We start from the raw sequence: 22,553 nt of genomic DNA, 5'->3' as shown, positions 1-22,553 counted from the left end.
GCACATTGGGGGAAAAAGTCCCTCCATATGTCTTCCAGTTTCCCTAAAATGGCTTATTAGCATTGCTCCTTGAAACCAAGGGACACTGCGAGCTACAGCTTTTTCTCCAATGTGACATGTTACCAGTTAGCAGCCCTAGTGAGGAATGTGAGTATGTGAGACTGTGTGCCTCAGTAGGAAAATGACGATAGGAAAAGACAACCCTTTTTAAATTAATGTACAGGCTCTGACCGTAAAATCAGAAATAATTTAATCAGGAACAATCATAAAATGCTGTCTATGCTGCAATTTGAAGAGTCTAGGCATACAGACAAAATGTACTAACTCAATACATCATTTCATATATGAGGGCAATGCTGCAACAAAATAATGTAATATAGATGGCACTTTTAAATAAATAATGGAGTAGATTGTTGGCTTTGACAGAAGAAAGTTTACATGACCTTACCTTGTTCTGTGTAATGCAGTGGACGGCTCTGCTGTGGGCATCTAGCAGCTCTGAAGCAACTGTACCCTTGTTCATGTCAAATAGCTGAATGGACCGATCAGAACCGCACACCAGAACAATGTCTGAGACAGCTGCTAAGAAAAGTTATGACTGTCAAGTGAACCAGTCCCACTGTATGCTATCTATTACATAGTAACTACAGGCCTGCTGATAGTAGTGCAGTAAGTGTGAGATATCTGAATGCTTAGGTTGGTAAATATCACAAAACAACCTTCTCAGACATCTGTCTCCATTCAAGGGTCTCCATTCCAAGGTAAAATAACATACATTTGATCTAGTTATGTTAAGAATGTCAACTTACCTTCATTCCCCATTAGCCTTCTATGAATCTAAATCCTAGCTACTAATACTGGGCTGCATAGAAGGCTAAATAAATCAGTTAACTACCTTGCAGACGGCTACTATTGTTCAAAAGCAGTGTATTGCAGCCTGGCAGACCAATACAGATAGGATATACATTCTTCATTTACAGAAAATCCAAAAACGTAAACTGATCAATGATGCACAAAAATCAGACATCAACATTTTTTTTGTAATCACCTGATATCTATTTTCTAATTGCCAAGAACACTGGTGCAAAAAACCTCATTTGAGGATCTCAGTCATGCAAACACAGCTCTAAATTCAGTTCAGTGGATTTATTAGAAAATAAAGGTATTGTAAACCTTTAACAAGGAGTTGGAATGGAGACATTCCTGAAAAATTAAAGAGTAAAGAGTAAAATCAGCTGTGGAAGCCCTGAGGCAACATGTGGGGGCCTTATTAAGCAGAGAGACTGATTGCTGTGGTTGATATGAAAGTCCAACCAGATGCTCCAAATGAAACTACTGAAATGATAGGTTAACTTTGCCCTCCAAAGCATCAATGAAAGTGACTGTTATTCTAAGTGGGACCACATAAGTGTTTTTTCCTTTAACTCAGCTGGCTTCCTTTTACACTGATAAAACAAAACACTGAATAAATCCAAACAAATTGGTCTAAGCCTTTTTGTAGTAAAGAAAAAGAAATGTTGGTGTGCAGTGTCAACTATAAAATGTCCTATTACGGTAACCATAATGACTAGAAAAAGGGATACAGGAAAAAAAATCATTGATTGCAGACAAGGCAGTAATGTCTGTTGCCGATGTTGTCTCAAAGCAGCTTGCCAATTTGACGACACTCCTTTGCTGATATCTGAAAGTAAAAAGATAGAGTTGCATCATTTTCACTGGTGATAAACATCTAAACCGATAAAGGTAAAGTATGCAAATATAATCCAACTATTAACAAAAGATTATCCTGTTCAAACATGCAGTATATTGAGTCTGGACCCTGATCATATTACATATCTCCCATGGCTATAAAGAGCTAGTGGACTAATACGATGATTCAACTCCAAGAGTGCTATCATGTTCTTTTGATTTCTGATCTTGTTCTGCTGACTGATGACAGTTCTGTATGTGTTTGCCATTCACACATTGCACCATAGCAATAACTGATTAAAATAGGAAAAAGAGGAAGAAGCAACATGCTCTGCTGAAAGAGGGTCTGGAGGGCCTTTACTTTCATTTCCCTGGCCTCCAGAATAAGCCCTGACAGCTTACAGTACACAGTCGAGCAGTTTGGGTGGTGTTGAGTGTCAGCACTATGCCTGTGGTAGGAGCTGAATAAAACCAGGCCCCCATCAAATCAGCCTTAAGTAACAAAGCCTGCTTCATAACTGGATGACACAGGTCAATCCTTTGATCTATATCCCGCTTGTTAGTTAGTTGTAAACTAGTCACAATCTATGTATTTGTCTTTGCTGATAGGTACAGCCATAGCGGGTGGCTGGAGCCCAAAGGTTAGAAAAGCAGGCTTAAGATCACTGGTTTGAATCCCTGAATTGTCCGTGAAAATCTGGGTGGGGAAAGTGTATGAGTAATGCCCTTCCTTCCCTCAGCAAGCATTGTTAATGGTCCCTTGAGCATGGCAATTAATCCCCAATTGTTCCAGTGGAGCTGCTTAGTAGCCAGCGATAGAAGACTGAGGTTATACTGCGCAGCTCCAAGGTGTGAATGTATGCCAATATTTTTATTTTGTATTTGTAAATACTGTAATTCCTTGCAAGAATTTTAACAGTGTAGAATGAATAGAGAAATGGAAATTGTTTGTCATAAACACAATCTATGTGACTCATATCAAGCTAATATTTGCATATTTAATATTAATTAATATTTGCATTCAATTGAGAGATCTCAGAGACCTCCACAATTATTAGTATTCAACCAGTGACTTCCAAGAAAGAAAAGTTAACCAGTAGTAAAATACAAGCAATAAATAGATTCTGACATTGTTTTTAGTGGTGGGCACTTATATAAGATTAACGTGCTACCGATATTGATACAGAAAACGATATTGTAATTATATCACCTGTGCCTTCTGCACAATTTTTGCGCAGGTAAAGGACATTTTGAGAGCATGAAACTGACAATTTGGTACTTTCTGCTCAGTGATTTTGCCTACAATCCAAAATTAACAGGCAGGGTTTCAATTGGGAAATGAGAAGAGAAGTAATTAATCACAGTTACAATACAATGACTTTTTTGTACATTACTGTATCACATTGCTTTAGCTACATTTGCAAATATTATGGGATGATTACCCAGTTATTTAATCCGCTGAAAAAATACTCAATTTACCTCTTTCTCTTGCTTAGAACTTACATATTATGGTATGATTACAAAAGTCAGGCTTGATTCCCCATTACTACACTGTATTTACACAGTAAATAAACCATGTATTTGAGAAGAGAAAATTCTTGCACAAACTCCAGTGTTCCCAGTGTCTTCTATGTATGATATGACAAACAGTTTTACTGGGATAATACATCACATGCATTATCAGCAAAAAAATAGCCAAACAGCTAGCAGATGCATCAAGTATAAATGTTGAATTGTACTGTAATTGTACATAATCACTTTACTATATATATGCTATATATATACTGTATATCCATTACTGTATGTATTACCTTTTGATGTTGTCACGTGTGCTGTCCAGGTTATACAGGTACAAGTAAAGAGAGTGTCCAGAGGCCAGAAGCAAAAATTTGTCTAGGTAATAAAATTGAGCACTTCTGATGGGTTTGGAGAAGATACGGTCACTCTAAAGGAGCAGAGAAAATAAACAAAAATTAGCTAACTTCATGAAATCATTCAGACACTCATGATCCGGAGAAAGATATTACTGAAATACAAAATACAACTTAATAAATTAATGAATGAATGACTTTGATAACCATTTCTGTCTATTAATTTTCTTCTTTAACTCTACTGGAAACTTTGTAGGGAGAAACAATGATCAGAGTTATTACCAAAAAGGTTACAGTTCTTTAGGTGTTCATCTGATATTGTCTAACACCCTCAAATTAAAGGTGACAGTCTGCAGTCTGTAGTCTACATACAAGGGTATGACCCTAAAACAATACAATTGCTTTGTGGCATTCATGGTGAATCATTTAATCTTTAATTTAAGGTTTTGAGTATTTTCTGAATTCAGATATCCTTTATCCACACTCTCACATTCTTCCTCTCTTCTTCTTTGGCTACAACTTTATAAAGCATATACACTGGGTCACACTGGGTTTTCCTTCCATGTGGAAAAAACGGACTCAAAACACAATCCATTACAGAGGAGGAGGGAGGTAAGAATATCCTCATCAGAATGGTCCTGTGTGGGGCAGTAATATGCTGCTCTTTAACCCACATGGGACATGGCTAGGGTCTCTCTGGGCCAAAAATCAACCAACAGATGGGCTATTATGCCTCATCAGATACTTAATCAGTCTAGGTTTAGGGTTGCACAATACTACCAACTAATCTGACACTTTAAGACAAGAAAATGTAAGAAATCTTAAGGCACATTGTGTGTTCATTAAAGCAGTTTCTTTCTAGACAATCTTCAAGTATAAATGCACAAAGCTATGTGTAATTCTGGCTCACCCCTAGAGCTCTCCTCCCTGAAAAGACTTGTGTTTTTTGCCAAGATGTTTCACAAGAACACCAAGTAGTCAAAAGCTGCTGTTCTAGCCAAGCTTAAGTGGAGTGGAGCAAAGCAGGGATGGTTAGCATCAGCAAAGGGAGACCCCGGGTTTGAGGACAGACCTCTGCTTTTCACTTGGCATGGCAAAGTAGGCATACTTCTAACTGTCCCGCTAAGTATGATGTCCGATGAGGAAGTGAGGAGGGTCTGCACATGCTCAGTGTTCTGGATGCTTGGAGCCCAGCAATTGATCTGAATGACAAAGTCACAATCCTAGGCCAAGAAACACACCATCTCATCAGCCTAATTAATTGCTTCTATTCCATGAGGCTATTCTTATTAGAAAAGGAAAAAGTGAATTAGGAAACTATTATGTCAGTGTGTCAAAGACACATCTTGGAACACTGCACAGAAATGTCCCTTCTATAAGGAAGCTCCATGTTAAAGGTAGGCATTTTATAATATATCACAAATAAAAGAAATGATAATGATCATCATAACAACTGTTACCTGCCTCCATTATATTTAATTACTGTATTTCCTCTAATAGTGGCCGGTAGTCAATTAAAAGCCGGGTCTCCGATAATAGCCGGGGGCGTGGTCGACACGAACAAATAAAGGCCGGCCCCAAATACAGGTCGGGGAAAAAAACAAAGGAAACAAGTGTGAATTCGCAATAGCTGCGACCACGTAACCACACTGTGCGGCTATAGGCTGCCAAAGGGTGGGGAAATTTTTGTGGACCAACCAACCAACCGACCGACCGACCGACAGAGCGAGCTACAGAGCTGCTGGTCGCAGCTAAAAACAACAGTGGATACCGGTAAACTCCTGGTGCCTGGCGGAAGTCTCTGGTAATGCATTGCAGTAACAAAAAAACGGCTACCTAACAAACCCCAACAGAAGCAGATCAGAAAACCAGGAGGCTTCGTACTAAAATATGAGCAAATATACTTATCAAACAGAGGGAATTAGAAATAAAGGCCTGTCTCTAATATAAGCCTGCTTCCAATAAAGGCCAGCTACTACAGTTGAGGTAAATAAAGGCCCGGGCCAATATTAGAGGAAATACGGTATACACCCTTCCCACAACATAAGACTCTATCTAAAGGGGATTTTGTGAAAAGCTGAGCCTGTGAACTCCCATTTTGAACCAAATGAGAGCATGAAGCATAACATTGTGGCTACTGTTTGCAACAGCAATAACCACTGCTTTACTATTATTAGAGTGTGTCTGCACAGCTTCATTCACAACAATGTATTAAGGACAAAGGACAAAGGATCTTATGTGTTGCATCTTCAAATAAGACTATGATTGTGGTGGAGAGAGTGAGAGTGAAAGAGACAGAGAGAGAATGTCTGGTGAGTGTGTGTGTGTGTGTGTGTGTGTGTGTGTGCGTGTGTGTGTGTGTGAATGCATAGGACATTTACCATGGTAATGACAGGCTCTGCATTTCCATGGGTCCAGATTCGGAGTGTCCGGTCCTCTGATGCACTCAACCACCACTGTCTGTTGTGGCTCCAGCCCACACTGCTCACTGCCTTGTCATGGCCTGCAAACACACAGATTGGTTCAGGATTGCCTACAACATTTAATCATGGCATTGATCAGACAGCCAAGTAGAATGAGGAGTAGAGGCTCACGGTGACCTCCTGGTCACCTCAACTTCTGTCCTTTTATCTCTGCTGCCCTCTTGTGGATATTGTGTCCCCGCCGCACTCAAGCGGTCATGTCCGAAACACGCAATGTCCATGACATGCACTGGCATACTAGCTCCTGTCTTGGCCTGTCAATGTCTCCCACACTGGCCTGGGTTACTGGGTGGCAGAGGCAGAATTTAATATGTTGTGGCTGGACTTGAGAAAGCTCTCCAGCAGAGCGCTCTCAATAATACCAACTTGGAACTTCAATGGTGTGTAGAATTGGGGAATTAGATGAGGAGACTGAAAAAATGCATTAGTTTAAACCTAGATGGTCTACAAAGACAGTGTGCCCTTTTCATCTTTCTTTTTCTCCATCACCCAGTCTTTCACTTTCTGACAAAAACAAAGACAGTGTGTACCAAGCACCTCTTCAAATTCATGCTTTGGAATATAACCAAAGAATTCTTTTCTGGTAAGAGAAAACTCTTTATCTATTTTGACAGTGATAGCTAAGTGAATATTTGGAGTCTTTCATCTTAAGCCATGGATCCATTTCAAAATATGTTATGCAGCCCAACCCAAATAAGGCAGACCTAATACAAGCTGAAGATGAATTTCTTAGTCTTCACTTAATCAGTCCTTGTCTCTTAAAACTGCATGAGTAAGATTTTAACATTAAAACACCTCTAAAATGTAAAAAAAAAAAAAAAGAAAAAGAAAAATGAGTTTCAGATTTTTGGCAAAATCATCACCATTTAGCATGCGGCAAAGTGTTATATTATATATATTAATATTTCAGTTTCTCCCATGACTCCCATTCATTTATCAAAATTTTGTATAACCATTACCTGAAAGCCAAACCATGCATTACCCTGGGTCTTTGAGTATTCTCAAGCCAAAGAAAATCTTGAGTATCACATCAAACAAGAATTATCCTAAAATTTTGATTTCTGTGGAGATTTGTATGGAAGAAAGAACAACAATCAAAGGCACTGCTGACAAAAACAGTGAGTTGACTGAAAGCAAATATAGCCCAGAGGTTTTCAAGGTAAGCATACTCATGTCCACTTCACATACCTGTGTAGACAGCTGGACTGCTGGTAAGGGAGGACTTGTATACCAACACAGAATTGTCTCCAAGACCACACAGGATTTGTTTTCCATCGCCTAGGAGAGACAAGGAAAGACAGAAACATCCACTTTCATTAGGATTTGATGTTTCAGACAACAGATGATTTATTGTCATTGAAAACAGAGAGCATTTTCTTACCCACTTTTTAATGTACTAACCAGCCCATAAGTTATTGCACAGTGGATAAATAGGCTATAACATTATGGCTTCAGTTCTTTATTACATTATTGGCTGATCATTCATTTATCTGCGTTATTATGATTAGTTTCACAATATTATGGAAACATAACTGGCTGCAACATTGGTCTCACCTGAGTACTGAAAGCAGTAGACTGGTTTGTTCGCAATGCTTAGTTGAATGTGTGGAGTGTTAGGTGCTGCACTGTCTACTGGATAATTTCTGTGGAGGCAGCCTCTGAATGAAAATAACAGTGCATTAGTATTTGTATTAAAAATGCTGTATGAAGAATTTTGCTCAACACCGTATTTTTAATGTTGGTAGGATGGACTGCTTACATAGTTTTGTTAGCCTTTGTAGCACATGGAGTCTTCTGAACATTAGTCTTAGGTGAAAACATAGTCCTTCTGAAAAGCAAAATCAATACGCGCTGAAACCTATACTGTTTTATGTATACACCAATTTCAAATGTCTGCTATTATGGAAAAACAAAACAATAATATAGTGTAGCCTGCTATACATTTAGCATTCAGTTTGTAGATTGAAATAGGCCAAAGAGTGATTATAAGGGAGACTTAGGTAAATAGAAACATTTAACCAATGTCTAGGAAAAGCATGCATTAATAAAGCAGGAATTATGATAATCCATGATCATGCCCCTATAGATAGATGGAGGGCCTCAACATTAGTGAAGGTGGGGAGGAGGAAGGTGAATCGGCCCAACAAGAAGAAAAAGTGATGGGCAATGCAAGACCATGGTTGGCTACAATGCTGATTTGGCATTGATCAGCAGGTGTGCTTCCCTGCTGTGTTTCCCTGCCAGAGCCAATGCCTTCAACTCACATTCAATCTGGGAGACAAAATAGAAAAGTTTATATGATGCAATGCAATGCCGGTGCATTGCCCAATGAGCTGGTGCGAGAGGTCGAGAGCTACCAACTAGATATAGTTGGGCCCACCTCCACACAGTGTTGGCTCTGGAACATCTTGATCGGGGCTGGTCTCTCTCCCACTCAGGAGTTCTCCAGAGTGAGAGGCACCAGGTAGATGTGGGGATATTAATGAATACCCGGCTGGCTGCCGCACAATTTTCTCATCCACTAGAGTTTCTCCTAGTGGATGAGAACGTTGCCTCAATGTGACTGTGTGTTGCGGAGAGTAAAACTCTGAAAGCTGTGTGCGTAGAAATTGAACATATAACCAGGACAATGTTAGTGTCACGCTCCACCCATTACACTAACCCCATCCAAGGAAATAGGGGAATACATCAAATATGAAAAATTAAATTCCTTCTGTCACCCAGGTAGATACTTTAAATATACCTTTTCCCTTATCCAATTTCTTTGATTATGCAACATACTGTAATTTGATTTATATTAGGCAAAAAGTAATCATAGTCCACCAACCTACCGTGGGGAACTGGTGTATCCTGATGACTTCACTTTCGAGTGGAAGACCAGAGGCTGTTCCTTCACACCTCCTTTATCAAAAGATAGGAGTCAATAAGACATAGCTTGACAACCACAAATATCTGTTAGAGTATGAATGACCCATGTATAATAATATATTACGTTAGATTATATATGATATATTCTTCAAAAAAACAATTTTCTCTCCATTATTCATTTCAATCATTAGGCTAGAACTAGTGATTTCATTGTCTTGTGGTTTTCATGGGTTATAAGAATGGAGGACACAACATTAATGGGTAACCAGTCCATGCTGTCAGGAGACAACATAAGTGCACTGTGTGATGGAGCATTCTGCTCCCTATTCGCTGTCAGTGCCTTCACTATACTACAGTGAGCTCACTTTTTCCACAGCCATTAAAATGTGTGTGGCTTTCCAAAAACACTTCTCCTGTCGAATACAGGCAAAATAAGAAAAAGTCACATAATCTCCAAGCAGTAACTCAGTAATCAACTTGCATTAGAAAAGGAATTGATTTGTTTTACTGCTGTAACTCCAACTCAACACTTGTTTTCTACTGAAGCAGAGATTGCACAGTAAAAAAGAGATTATACTATAAAAGAATTCACAAAAAGAATTCAGTCAACCAATTTAATAGACAGCTGTTTCATTATTTGTGAAGAATAGCTCATTACACATTCACTGAAGTAAACATGTAAGCTAATCAAGATCAAGCTGAAATGACATGCGATGATGAGTGACATGAACTATAATGTGTATTTTTGATTAAGAAACTAATTACCGTTTTTATTTTTATCATTTTCATTTTTGAAATAATTTAATTAAAAGAAATCAATCCAACTTCCAGTTATTTTTAAACAGATAAAAAACAGATAGAGTTGAATGAAATAAATAAATAAAAGAATGAAATGAATGAAATAAAATAAATAAGAATGTAGTTTGAGCATACATAAATTAGTTCTGCCAATTCAAAAAAATAGACTGTGTTCTTTAATATTAGGGCTAGCTGGATTACATTCAATATTGTTTGGCTGCTACTTTAGAGCTTTCTAAATTGTGGTTGTATCACTGAACTCACAAAGTAAAATACTCTAAATCATATTGAGACATGATAATCCGCAAAATTCTTGTTTTTCTTGATTTTGGTGACACCTTTGGTGATAAGCGGTCATTGCTTTGGTATTTTGCCCTCTCCCATCCCCTTGAATTACGGTGTCCTAATTGATGCAAAGTCACATTTTGACAAAAGACACAAACTCCAACAGTCTTGTGAAAAGGCAATATATCACAACGCAAAATAATGTACTAATACTACTGCTTTGTCATTTGCTGTTTTAGCTTGAGAATGAAATGTCTTGCGACACCGGTCGCTCACTCGTAGCATCATACTCCATCATCAAGCAGTTGAAAATATGTTTTCAGCGGGTAGGGTGTTGGCTTTTGTTCCAAAACAGAGGGAACGGGCTGGAAAGTAAGTACGTTTTGAAAGCCAGAAATCTCAATACCTGGTGAAGTAATCATTGAGTCATTGGTATTGATCAATAACCATATCAATCTCCTGCAGATATATTATGGTCATTTTGCGCTGTGGGGCAATAAAAATCAAATTTATTGCCCCTATATTTTTACTGAGATTTTTGGATTGACAAGACTTAAAATGTACACTACGGTGGTTTCTGTGATTATAGAGACAATGATTCAGAGTTTGGATTACCTGAATTATAAGGGGCAAGGCCCAGGCCAACCTAGAAGTTTAGTCTAATATGAACCACTAACTTTTGTTCTCAGTCAGAGAACAGGGGATGGCAAAACTCAGACCTCCCTTTGAGTGAGCTATTGACTGTGGTCCAAGAAAAAGACAAAATAATTTCAGCTTCCAAAAATGTATAAACCATAGCAGGTATATGTCTCTAAGATTTTATCTTGGCTGTAACCAGAGTCTCTGGTATGAGTCATTGCCTTACTGAGCTGTGAAAAGTGGGGCACACAGTAGGAGAAAGGAGCAAGAGCAAGTGAGGAGGTATCAGATCCAGGGTATCTGAAAACTGGTGGGAATTAAGAGGAGTGAGCCAAACTGAGGGTCTGACAGCAATAGAAATCATGCAGCAGCTGAAGAATGATGGCCATGTGTGTAGCATATTAGGGAACAATATATAAAGAGGGCAAAAAATGTACTTTTAGATGTAAGCATGAGAATAAAATGCTAGGTTCAAAGACGAGAATAGCAAATTGCAATGGAGAGTAAGATGTGAACTTTGCCCTCGACACTCATATGCTCTGTACTGTAGTTTCCATCAGCCAATGATTCATGGCACTATGTGCAGTCAGACAAGTGGAACACTTTCCCCTTTCATTCAAATTGGAGCACTCGAGGCGTCACACTTCCCTGTCTCTCACAGTGGAAAGTCTGAATGTTTTTTTCTTATACTTATCTCCCTGTGCCCAAAACTGGCAGGGGACACTCTGTAATATAATCTGACACTGATGCTCAATGCTGTATGTCATCTGAAAGTAAGCTGGTGTGATGCAGTGGCCACTAAGATCGTGTTCTGGATGGGCACAAACTATTGATAACATGAATCCAAGCCTCCATCTCCTATATCAAAAATATGAAGAGGGCCAACAGTCACACAGAGTAAATGGCTTGTTAGCGTGGGCTTGTGACTAGCTGTACCCCCGGGCTACACTGCAGAATGTTAACAATGTTAACGAGCCATTTCAGGAAAACTGAAGGATAAGTGAAGATTTTTTCTATAATCTGCCAAGTTTCTGAAGAAAAATCCAACCAAGCAAAAATTCTAAATGTTAATGTATCTCTTTAAACCCCTTTTAATCCACATTTGCAAATTTTATCCACATTTGCAAATTTTATCCACATTTGCTGGTGTTACCCATTTGAGAGTGATCACTGGAAAACTTAGAATCTCTATGTGCATTCATAATTAGTGCTATATACTGTATGTAACCAGAGCCTTGCTATTGTAAGTGCAGCATAACTTTACAGATTTGCACAGCTGTTTACAGGTACAGCGTGAGTTTAAAGGCTTAAAATGAAAATAGGCATTTTTAGAGGTTTCTATTTCTAGCTGGGCTGGTAAGGTGAGAGGATTTTCCGCCAAGTCAATAGTGTTGTGAAGGCAGTATCCTGATATCCTCTCAGTCAGACAATTTAATCCATCCAACAGGACTAAATCATCACACTTCAGGAGAGTGACATCGCAGCTGATCATCAGCCTCTCAAAAAGCCAACAGGCCTGGTTCATGTCATGATTATGTTACATGGGGGCATGCCATGACAATAGAAATCCGATCTGCATTACAGTTCATTTCACTTAAAAACTGTTACATTAAATCATGCCATCAATCAGTTCTGGTTTTGGATTCCAGTATATAAACCAAAAAGGTGCTTCAGATCTGTGAATTGTCCTACACATACACCTTCTGCAGATATCTTTGAGAATACACAGAAGGATGGGGTAGGTGTTGGGGTGGGGGGTTGTTGGGTTGCAAGAATCAGTGAATGTATGTGGTTTTTGGTCTCATTGCAGTCACGCAGCAGCTCCAGACTCCCCTGAAGATCCCCTACATAGTCTGGCACCGGTAACTCCCTTCACTCCAGCTGTGGGGAGTCCTGCTCTTTAATGCTGGCTTTCTCAGCACTAACCCTCTGTAAGAGCAACATGTAAACCACAGTATAGCTACTGTCTCCAGCAGAATAGTTTCAAGCTGCCAGAACCTAATGATACACCAAAGAACCACAGATGGCCTCACTTTACACTTTAAGATCCACTGGTGTAAAACGCAACTGTGCAACTAACTAGGCTAATTAGTGAGAAATTATCAGTCTAAATTTATTTTACTGTCCTGTAGCTTAATTTAAAATACCTGCCTATGCGGCAAATGAAAACTGAAGGGAACCTAATTATGCCACATCAACATCCCCCACAATGCAAAGGAAAGAATCTTTTCCATCCTCTATATTTATAGATAATGAGGAGGTTCTCAGTAGCTCTAGTGATAGCCAAACAGACCTTCTGTAAACCTTCTATAAAAGTACAATTTAAGAGAATCAACTTGTAGCCAAACAAAACAGTCAACATGCCAGTCATGAAGTGAACTACAAAATGGGTCATACTTTTAAAACCCAAACTCATCAAACAGCAGTAGTTCACTTTGTATTTTATGTGCATGAGCAGTGAGAGGTGAGTGGGTGTTCAAATGACGACAGGGATGCTGACCTTTCTTTTTAGGACAGTTGGGCTCCTTCTTTTTTAGCTCAGCATTCAGAGGAGATTCCAGCAGTGGAGGAGAACTGAAAATAAGGGAGGGGTGAAAGGGGGGAAAGAGTTACTGGAAATGAAGGGGCACAGCATTTTCCATAGTTATGGATTATTAGTCCCTCTCATTCTCAGCACTATGATATTGTTGACTCATGAAAAACCAGATGGCAAGAATGTTTATAATAAGCCAAGTTAATATGGAAACGTCAGAGTCGGAGGAGGTTACAGGCACAAAGCCAGCTGTAAAGTAGACTACACCCATATGCCCTCATGCTGGATGTCAGTCAGGTGACCAGTGTGTGAGTGAGAGCGAGAAAGGGCCACAATTGTGCTGTTTTTGCAAGTTTTAACAAGTTGACATGATTATGTTTTGGCCCCTAAGTTGCAGACCAGACACTAGAAACCAGAAGCATGAGTTTAGAGAATGTCACACTGACACAGACCTCTTGAGAATAAATAGAAAAGGATAGAAAATGTCACTGTGGAAGATGATTTTCTGGAGAAATGGGCACATTACCTGGAACTGATATAGACAGCACCATCTTAATAACAAATCATTAGGATTTAAAAGCTCAGACAAGACAACAAGTCTGTCCACAAAGTCACAGTCATTTATCATCAATAGAGCAGTTCCAGGCTGTGAGTAGATACAAAAACATAGACTACAGAGAAGCGTTTATCATTGGTAGAGAGTTTTTCAAATTTATGACACTGAATGGACTATTGTAGGCCATGAGAATGAAATGTGAAGTCCTAAATCAAGTAATATTTGCAATATGGGTAGCAGAGTTGCATACTATTTAGGGAGAGTTCCCCTGCAACAGCAAGCGTCCACCACACCGAAGTGTCCTTGAGCAACACTGAATTCCAACCAGCTCTAGGGCTTTGATTCTGCGCTTTGACCTCCCAGTGGAATGGACCAAGCAAAAAGACAAATCTCTCCTCTGGGGGCTCAACACAGTATCACCAAATATTTGCCTTTAACTTGAGGGTTACCTTGGGATCACCGAAAGGCCTTCACCTCCAGCCCAGGTTCTCCCCAGGAGGGCACACGGGCTTACCTCCAACAGGACCACACAGGGAGTAAACAGAGAGCTCACTAAAAACACCATCTGTGTGGCAAGGAATTTGAGAATTAATTAAGAGTCATAACGAATAACAGAAATATAGGCAAAACAATGGAATTAGTCCAAAAAGGGACATGAAAAGTGCGGACTGAAAAATAATGTTGGGGGGAAAAAGAGACAAAGGCAAGTCAAGGGGTGATGCTTTTACTTTGCACTGTAACACATAATTGCTTCTCTGTAGGAACAGAAAAAAAAATCACTTTCCTTCAGGATGCAAACCGCAGTCAAATCTTGTAAAAAACTTTATATTTCACATAATCCTAGGCTTGTGAAACCATAAACTGCTAATTGCAGCATTATAAAAATACCAAAGTTTCAGTACATGTGTACCTCAAGACATTCGAAATTAGTATAGGAAACAAAAGCAAAATTCCACATAGATTCTATTACTTAATCGGCGCTAGTTTTCAGTGGTTAACTGTACTGTATAGTCAAGAGGATGCCATCACAAATGCCATGGTTACACTTGGCTTTTCATATGACTTTTATCATCCCATAATGCCAGGATGCATTAACTAGCCAGGTTAGCATTAACTAGCCAGGTTACTAGCCAACATTCCTCAGCATGTGGTCTGGCTAAACGGATCATAATGTGAGCTTAATGCCCCCTGGCGTGACTGGATGATAAAAGTCACATTGAAAAAAGACATGTTTAACTGCGCCATATGACTCCGGTTTATCAAGATACTATAGGAGTTACTCACACTGTTATCCCACACTGGAGAGATGGACCATGACCCAGCCACTGTGATGCTCAGGCTGGGGTAATCTAGAGGAATGAACATCAACCATGGATTAGGCCGCATCCTGTTTCCAGTTCATGACCATGTATCAGCTGTTGTACCATACTCAAATTAACATTTAACGTTATATGGAAAACTAATGTCAGCCAACACATTCACACATACTGTGACACCTTGAATATGATTGTAAATAAGAGAGTTTTGATCAGCGTCTCTGTCTATAGAATTAAATGGACAGTGTTCCTCTTGGGACATGCACATCTTATCCTACTGACTGTAGGGGCATGCTCCCTAATATACTGGATCCTAAGCATCACAATAAAAAGTAGTATCACTGGACAAAGCAAAAGGGGCCTTATTGAATGACATCAGATCCAAAGAATGCAAAATGGACAGGGCAACCACATCTCTTGGTAGTTTATCTTTTTGTCATTATATTCTTAAATGTTGAGATGCGTCTTTTTCCATACAGCATTAACATAACAATGAGGTGTCTTTTTTGGACCTGATCAGTACTTAAGGCATCTATGATACTTTGATATTTCAGAATCTTTGGTATCATAGGTGGGCTTTGCTGTCACAGTACTACAGTGGCATGCAATTATCATCAGACAGGCCTAACATTAAGTGAACTGGAATCTGCTTAAGGGTAAGGACGCCATATCTTCTCCTGCAAACTTACACTACTTCTTTCTGGCATCAAGCCGATAACCATAATGCTTAAGATGTATCGTATTCTACTGTCCTCTGCAGGAAGTCATGTTACCTTCCTCAGACAAAATAAATTGTGTGCTACTACACTTAGAGTACTCAGCTACAACTTTGAACGTCAAAGCAAAGAAGAATGCGAGAAAGGAAAGGAGCAATAAATACCCCATAGGGTTTAAAATCAATAACACTGCTTCCTGGTAAAAAAAAAAAGAAATATTGAGCTGATAGAATTTCTGCTGATGGTGGAATGATGGTGCCTTGGTTGTGCAAACATGTGCAAACCTATCACAGCAGCAGCAGTGGGAGCAGCAGCACCGCCAGCAGCATACCTTTAAAATGTAGTGCAGTTAGGAGTTCGGAGGTAGCCAGGTCAACCAGGTACAAGCCATCAGAGCTTCCAATGCATAACCAGCTATTGTCCCTGCAGGAGACCATGGAGGACCAAATGGAGAAACAGCGTTACAGGCTTTCCCTTAAAAGGGACTTTGTTTCACAAAATTTGAGAGAAGACAATGTAACCACATACTAAAGAAAAACATACTGATGTGATGGAATGGCAAGGCATGCACACTAGGACTGAGGTTTTGATCCAAGTCTGAATTTTCCCTTGACTTAATGTAGTCTAAATCATGTACACACAGGAAGATGGAAATTACTGCCACATAGAGAAGGCAGGGTGAAGGGAGGGCAGAGGAGAGGAGAGGAGAGGAGAGGAGAGGAGAGGAGAGGAGTCGAGTCGAGTCACAGGATCCTCTGTGATTATCTACTTCCCGCACAGAAGCACTCATTCCTTCCTTCACTTCCACAAGGTTGCTGATATATATCATGCATCCGTACATACATTACTTCAGTTGTACTGTAGGCTAACGCGTCAGTTAGGCACATGAGCAAAGGTGATGTAGATGCTGCTCTGATATCATATGCATGGTACCCAGCAAGAAGGAAGTGCCTGCTTATTATGACAGCATCAAATGTTTTGACAGCCTGAAACCGTTAATGCTGCTATCACAGTTTCCTGTGATTGCTGTGGAAACATGCATACCAATTAGCCTGTACTAATAAAGATATTTTAAGTTTAGAAATGTTTCCAGACCTTTGTGACAGTATGACATTTATGTAGTGTTAATAGGAGAAATATGTAATATTTATATTTTTTTCATGACAATTATATATTTCAATTGCTTACATCATATTTTCCTGGATCACTTACAACTTTTAGTTTGTGGAAACAAGAACAAATCGAGCAATCGAGACTGGTCTCTATGCAGATGCTATGAATTCCTCCTCAAACAATATGAGATGCCTGTGACTTGTTATTCCTTGTGTCACATAATAAGATCCACCCATCAATTGATTTTCTAGCTGCTTATCCGGGTCAGGGTCACAGTGAAAACAGTGTAAGCAGAGCAGCCCAGACATCCCAAATTTGTATCCATAATCTCATTCTTTTGGTCACCACCCAAAGCTTGTGGCCATAGGTGAGGGTTGGAACAAAAATCGACTGGTAAATCAATGCACCAACCTGCAGTCTATCTCATGATCCTTCTTACCCTCACTCGTGAATAAGATCCCAAGAACTCTTCCACTTGGGGCAGTTGCTCACCCCTCACCTGGATGGAACATGCCACTTTTTTCAGGAGAGAGCCATGGACTCAGAATTAGAGATGCTGGTCCTCATCCCAACTGTGTCACTTTCAGCTGCAAACTGCTCCAGTGGAGTCTTGAACAAGCTTGACTGAATGCCAAGAATGCAAACACAGACTCCAGCACCCCATACTCCCGCAGAACCTCCTACAAGATACTTCGATGAACATGCTCATAAGCCTTTTCCAAATCCACAAAACATATGTAGACAGGATTAGCAAATTCCAATGACCCCTTGATTATCTGTGAGGGTAAAAAGCTGGTCCACTATTCCGCAACCAGGATGGAACCAGCACTGTTCCTCCTGAATCCGCGGTTCAACAATCAGCCAGAGCCTCCTTTCCAGCCTGTTGGCATAGGCTTTCCCAGGATTTCCAAGAAGGCTGAGCAGTGTGATTCCTCGATTCGAGGCTTTCGCTTCTGCAACTACCGCAGCTGCAGCCTTTCTGGCCTGCTGGTACCTCTCTGCTGAGTCAGGAGTCCCCCTTGCCAACCAGGCCCAGAAGGCCTCCTTCTTCAGCTTGACAGGTTCTTGGGTTCTTGAGTTCTTGGGTTGCCACCATGACAAGCACCAACAAGGAGTATTTGTTTTGGGGCATTTTCACCTTTATTTGACAGTTCAAAGTAGAGACAGACAGGAAAGATTGGGGGATGACATGCGAAAAGGGTGCCAGACTAGAACCCAGGACGCCGCATTTACATGGTCGCACCTTAGACCACTGAGCCACCAGGACACCCTCATGACAGACCTCTCACTACACATTTGGGCTTACCAGGCCTGCCTGGTAGCCTCAAATGAATGACAAATGAATTAATGGATATTATATCTCCAACATAACTTGTTTCATAATTTTAGGATTAGCTTCATAAAGATATACATAGATAGTTTTCTTACCTTTTCTGCTCATCATCAGTGTCAGTAGATGAGCTACACAAAGCCATTCTGAGAATGGGTATTGAAGTCTCCACTTTATATGTATCTGGTTGTTCTTCATGCATGACTCCTGGAAAGAAACATCCATACAGTAGTGTTACTTCATTCCATTTATGAGGAGTATGAGACTAGAAAAGACAGTGTTTCATAAAAACAATCCAAAATCCTGTAATAAATCCTCTGTATCACTGTAACACCACCTGCTTGCTGGGCCACAGTCTCTTGGTGCCTTTGATGTCTTTTTTGCATCTTCTGAATGTCCATTTTGGTCACTAAGTGACACGTGTGGTCATCAGGTAGAGAAAAGCACCACACCTAAACCCAGAAGATTCAGGTTAGTTACACAGCTTGTGGGATTTAAGGCTCTAATTTTGATATTTAGTTGTTAACCTCATGCCTCACAGTCACTAACCTCTCCATTAGTTGAGCCAGTGATGAGCTGCCTACTCTCCTCCAAGAAAAACACACTGAGCAATGGAGATGCTGAAGCACACAAGGACACAACAGTGATCATTATACACAGAAACTCGCAATATATAACAGTAGAGAACCTACAGGATTTGCCCTGGGTAGGTTGACTGAGCATATGATACTTGTTATTTTTCAGCAAGGCCCTTTCACAGTACAAGACATGTTATCTTTCATAGGCATCACCAGTAATTCAAACTAAGCAGTAACACAAGTGGCTAGTAGTAGATAATGTAAAGCTGATATAAGATTCAATGACACCTTGCTCAAGCACCCGATCATTATTGAGGAAAGGGAAATAGCTAGTATAGCTTAATTTACTCCATCAAAATTTTATCTGGTTATATCATACCTGACAGTACAAAAGACTGGTAGTAAACTGATTCCGTTTTTAAATTCCACACCTGTACAAAAAAAAAGTCAAGGCAGAGTAGTTTATAGTTATTCAAACCCAGTTAAGTATACAATATGCACAGTAATTTAATATGTTGTGTATGGTGATATGAAGATGCATCATAATTACTGAATCAAAAGTGTGATAAATCTACAATTTTAAATCTATAATTTGTGAATCTTACATCAGTACCTTAAAAGTCCGGTCTTCTGATATGGTTACGAGAATTTCTTTATTCCAGGGACAGAACTCTGCTGCTGTCAACGGTCCCAGGTGACCAGTCACCATAGAGATCATGTCCTGTCTCTGGTGTGGACAAAATGATTACACTTGGATTAAATTAAGTGATGACCTTTGATAGCTATTCAACCATTAATAATGAAGGATATATAAAATCCCAGCTGATTAGAGGATACTGTGACTTGAATCCAATGAATCACAGAACAGTACATGGAGGTACAGTAATATTTATAATCCACATGGGCAAAAGAAGATACAACAAAATATCAATGGTATTGAAATGCCTCAAATTGTTGGACAGGAATCGCATTTTCTTCTTGTTTGTGGGAATTTGTATTGAGGAATGAGCATGATCTGAAAATAATTTATGCTATTGTAGGCAGTGAAATAGCGAAATGTGCTTTTATTCAACAAAGAGATGTATCAGGAAAGAAGCGTTTCAGAAATGGTATCAAATTTGAAGTATTTGAACCATTTTCAGTATCAAAACAAACTTCCATCGATACTCAGCCCTTGCAATGAATGTTTAATAATTCAAATTAATCTGTCCTTGATTTGATATTTGAGCCCTGAACTGCTGTGATACTCCCTTTTAACTGTGAAAAAAAACATGCAGCATCTTGTACCTTTGAGCTGAGTATATATACTGTAGTTCCAGAGCATGCAGCCACTCGTTCATCAGAGAAACAGAATGAAAGATGGACCACTTCGCCCAGTAACGTCCCAATAACTGTCCCAGCTGCAACTATGCCTGCAAACAAATTGTAATGGTACATTTCTGTTAATGCTCCAACCAGCAGACCTTCATGAGCATAGTAGAAATGACAGAGATATTTCACTAGATGGCAGGATTGTAGTGATTTTCACTCAAGAATTCACACTACCAAATTACAGCATAAGTATAGATATACAGAAAGGTTATAATTCACTGAAACTAAAACTAAGGCTACAAGTAGGACACTGAACAAATGATTTGGTGAACAGAGATAAAAGTAAAAACTGAAGTTTATGAAAAAAATTAAACTAAACTGAAACCATATGCCTGCTTCCAAAACAAAGTGAAATCACATAAAATTGTTCAAATAGGAGAGAGGAATATAAGAGCACCACCTCTACTGATAAAGACCTACTAAGACATCGACTCTCATCATTTTCTAGGGCATTTAGGCACTTACTTTGTGTTTCTGAGCTATTTTTTAGCTGTGGTGGTTTTGATTCCAGTTTTGGTCCTAGCATAGGTTGTACCACTAAAATAGGTCTTATATGAATAGTTCACCGTAATGAAAGCACTAACCCTATATATTAGCTGGATATTTGTTTACGTTTTTGAGGAAATATGTACAAAATGTAATGTGGGTTTCCCTATCAGTGATGCTTTTTTTTGCTTTGGTGGCCCACCACTGCTGAATTAATATAGGCCTAGTTGAAAAACATTATTTCTCTGATGTGAACTGCTCAGGTAATTCTGTAATGTGTATGTTTTGCATTTTTAGCACTATGATGGCAAAAGCATCTTCAATCTATGAATGTGAAAGAAATCATCAACACTGAACTAAATAAATTAACAATCAATTGACCAAACTCTGACCAACAACATGATAAGTTGACTGTGGTAAAAGGACTGAGTAACTCTGATCTGCTGTCACAACTCTTTCCTTACCCTCCCTCCTTCTTCTCAGGCACAGTTCAATATCCCAGACAATGATATAATCAGCAGAGGCAGAGCAGAGGAGGATTGGCTTGCTGCCTTTCCCAAAAGCCATGGCACTGATGTCACCATGGTGGCCAGTTAGCAGCAGGGGCTGTGGACAAAGATTTGGACATAGATTCCAGTAAATATATCAATTCAAAGTGTCTGCAGGTCCTGTAAAAGTCTTAAACTTCTTATATGATATTAGCTAAACTTGTTCCCTGGGTTGACGAACCTCCTGCTCTGTGTCCACATGATTGTAAACCAGCAATTCCTTGCAACGCAATGGTATGACACAGTACGAATGACAGCATGCGAGCTGCCGGTGTGATATGAGTCTATCACAGGTCAAACTGAGCTTTTCTACCATCATCTTGGTTCCTCTTAGGTCTAAGCAAACTTCCACACAACAAAGGTAACTGTTAACACTAATTAACTGCAGTTAAACATAGCCCAGGTTAAGTCTATCAGGAAGAGTCAATAGCTAACTGTAAGTCATTTTCAACCATAGACTCTTCAACTATCTGTCTGCTATTGTCGTTACGAAAACACTAAAGATGAAGTAGGTTTATGTCGGACTATGAGTAGAGCAGCACTTGGAGGGAAATTTCCTTGCTAGAAGCAGCAGACAGGTTGCTTAGAAACCGCATAACAACCGAATTTCGTTGTACTCTACCAAAGATTGTCTATGCTACAGAACACGTATCATACAATAAACGTCTTCCGGTCTCCAAAAGTGCTTGCACGCGCTCGCCTCCATGGAATTGCCTCCTACAGTTTTGCCGCCGCACACAACTGTTACTATGATTAGATGATTTTTTTTTTTTTTTTTTTTTTTTTGCATAAAGGTATTATGTTGTGTTTTTTGTTTGTTGTTTTTGGTGCAAACTTCGCAGAACTTCAAGTTGACGGTTGTGGTACCCGGAAATATGGGCAGAGTGGGACTCCCCTCTTCTTCTTCTTTGGAATTTTATTGGCTCCTCGCAGCCAATGAAAAGGTATCCTATACAGCCACCCATTGAGCTGGAGTGTGAAGCTAAACATTTGACCCAGAACCTAGAATCCAAACCTGTATGCCCAAGGAGGCAATCTCAGCCAGCTGGCATCACTTGTTCCTTCCTGTTTCTAAATTCACCTCCATCAATAAATCACCACCAGACTGCCAAGAATATACACTCTCCAAAGGTTAAGAATTAGAACACATGACTTATTATCTGGACTTAGCCTACTTGTTCCGTCCAGTGACACAATTATTGCCAGCATTCCTGCAGAATAGACTGACAGTTCATCTCTGACATATTTTGATCTTAAACACTAGAATATTGACCTGTACTCCTACACTTCCATTTGTCAGATGTTTTGCTCCATTAACAGCCATTAACATAATAGCTGTCGCATCTTGCTTTAGTCACCATTCAATTAAGATC

The 22,553-nt window shown here is 39.6% G+C and overlaps 1 protein-coding gene across 1 annotated transcript; it reads right to left on the bottom strand.

Annotated features, from left to right (window-relative positions):
• Positions 1–448: 448 nt before the first annotated feature.
• wdr27 (WD repeat domain 27) lies at positions 449–21,499 on the bottom strand (the record flags this gene model as incomplete). The annotated part of the gene is made up of 20 exons (XM_071531559.1): positions 21,362–21,499; positions 21,097–21,238; positions 20,063–20,187; positions 19,389–19,502; positions 19,155–19,206; positions 18,747–18,817; positions 18,535–18,649; positions 18,296–18,404; positions 16,086–16,177; positions 15,007–15,071; positions 14,172–14,287; positions 13,134–13,207; positions 8,875–8,944; positions 7,803–7,871; positions 7,598–7,701; positions 7,232–7,321; positions 5,942–6,063; positions 3,501–3,634; positions 1,584–1,681; positions 449–570 (listed from the first exon to the last, which is right to left on the bottom strand). Coding segments are annotated over exons 1-20 (2,022 nt in total), but the record flags the coding sequence as incomplete, so codon positions are not given.
• Positions 21,500–22,553: the final 1,054 nt, after the last annotated feature.

This window comes from Centroberyx affinis, unplaced genomic scaffold (genome assembly GCF_046629955.1).
Source record: "Centroberyx affinis isolate AG114_WGS23_722 - 3 ecotype Tasmania unplaced genomic scaffold, CSIRO-AGI_Caff_v1 ptg002097l_1, whole genome shotgun sequence".
In the NCBI taxonomy this organism is placed as follows: Eukaryota; Metazoa; Chordata; class Actinopteri; order Beryciformes; family Berycidae; genus Centroberyx; species Centroberyx affinis.
Note: the sequence above shows the minus strand (reverse complement) of the source record. Positions and strands in the feature narration are given on the sequence as shown.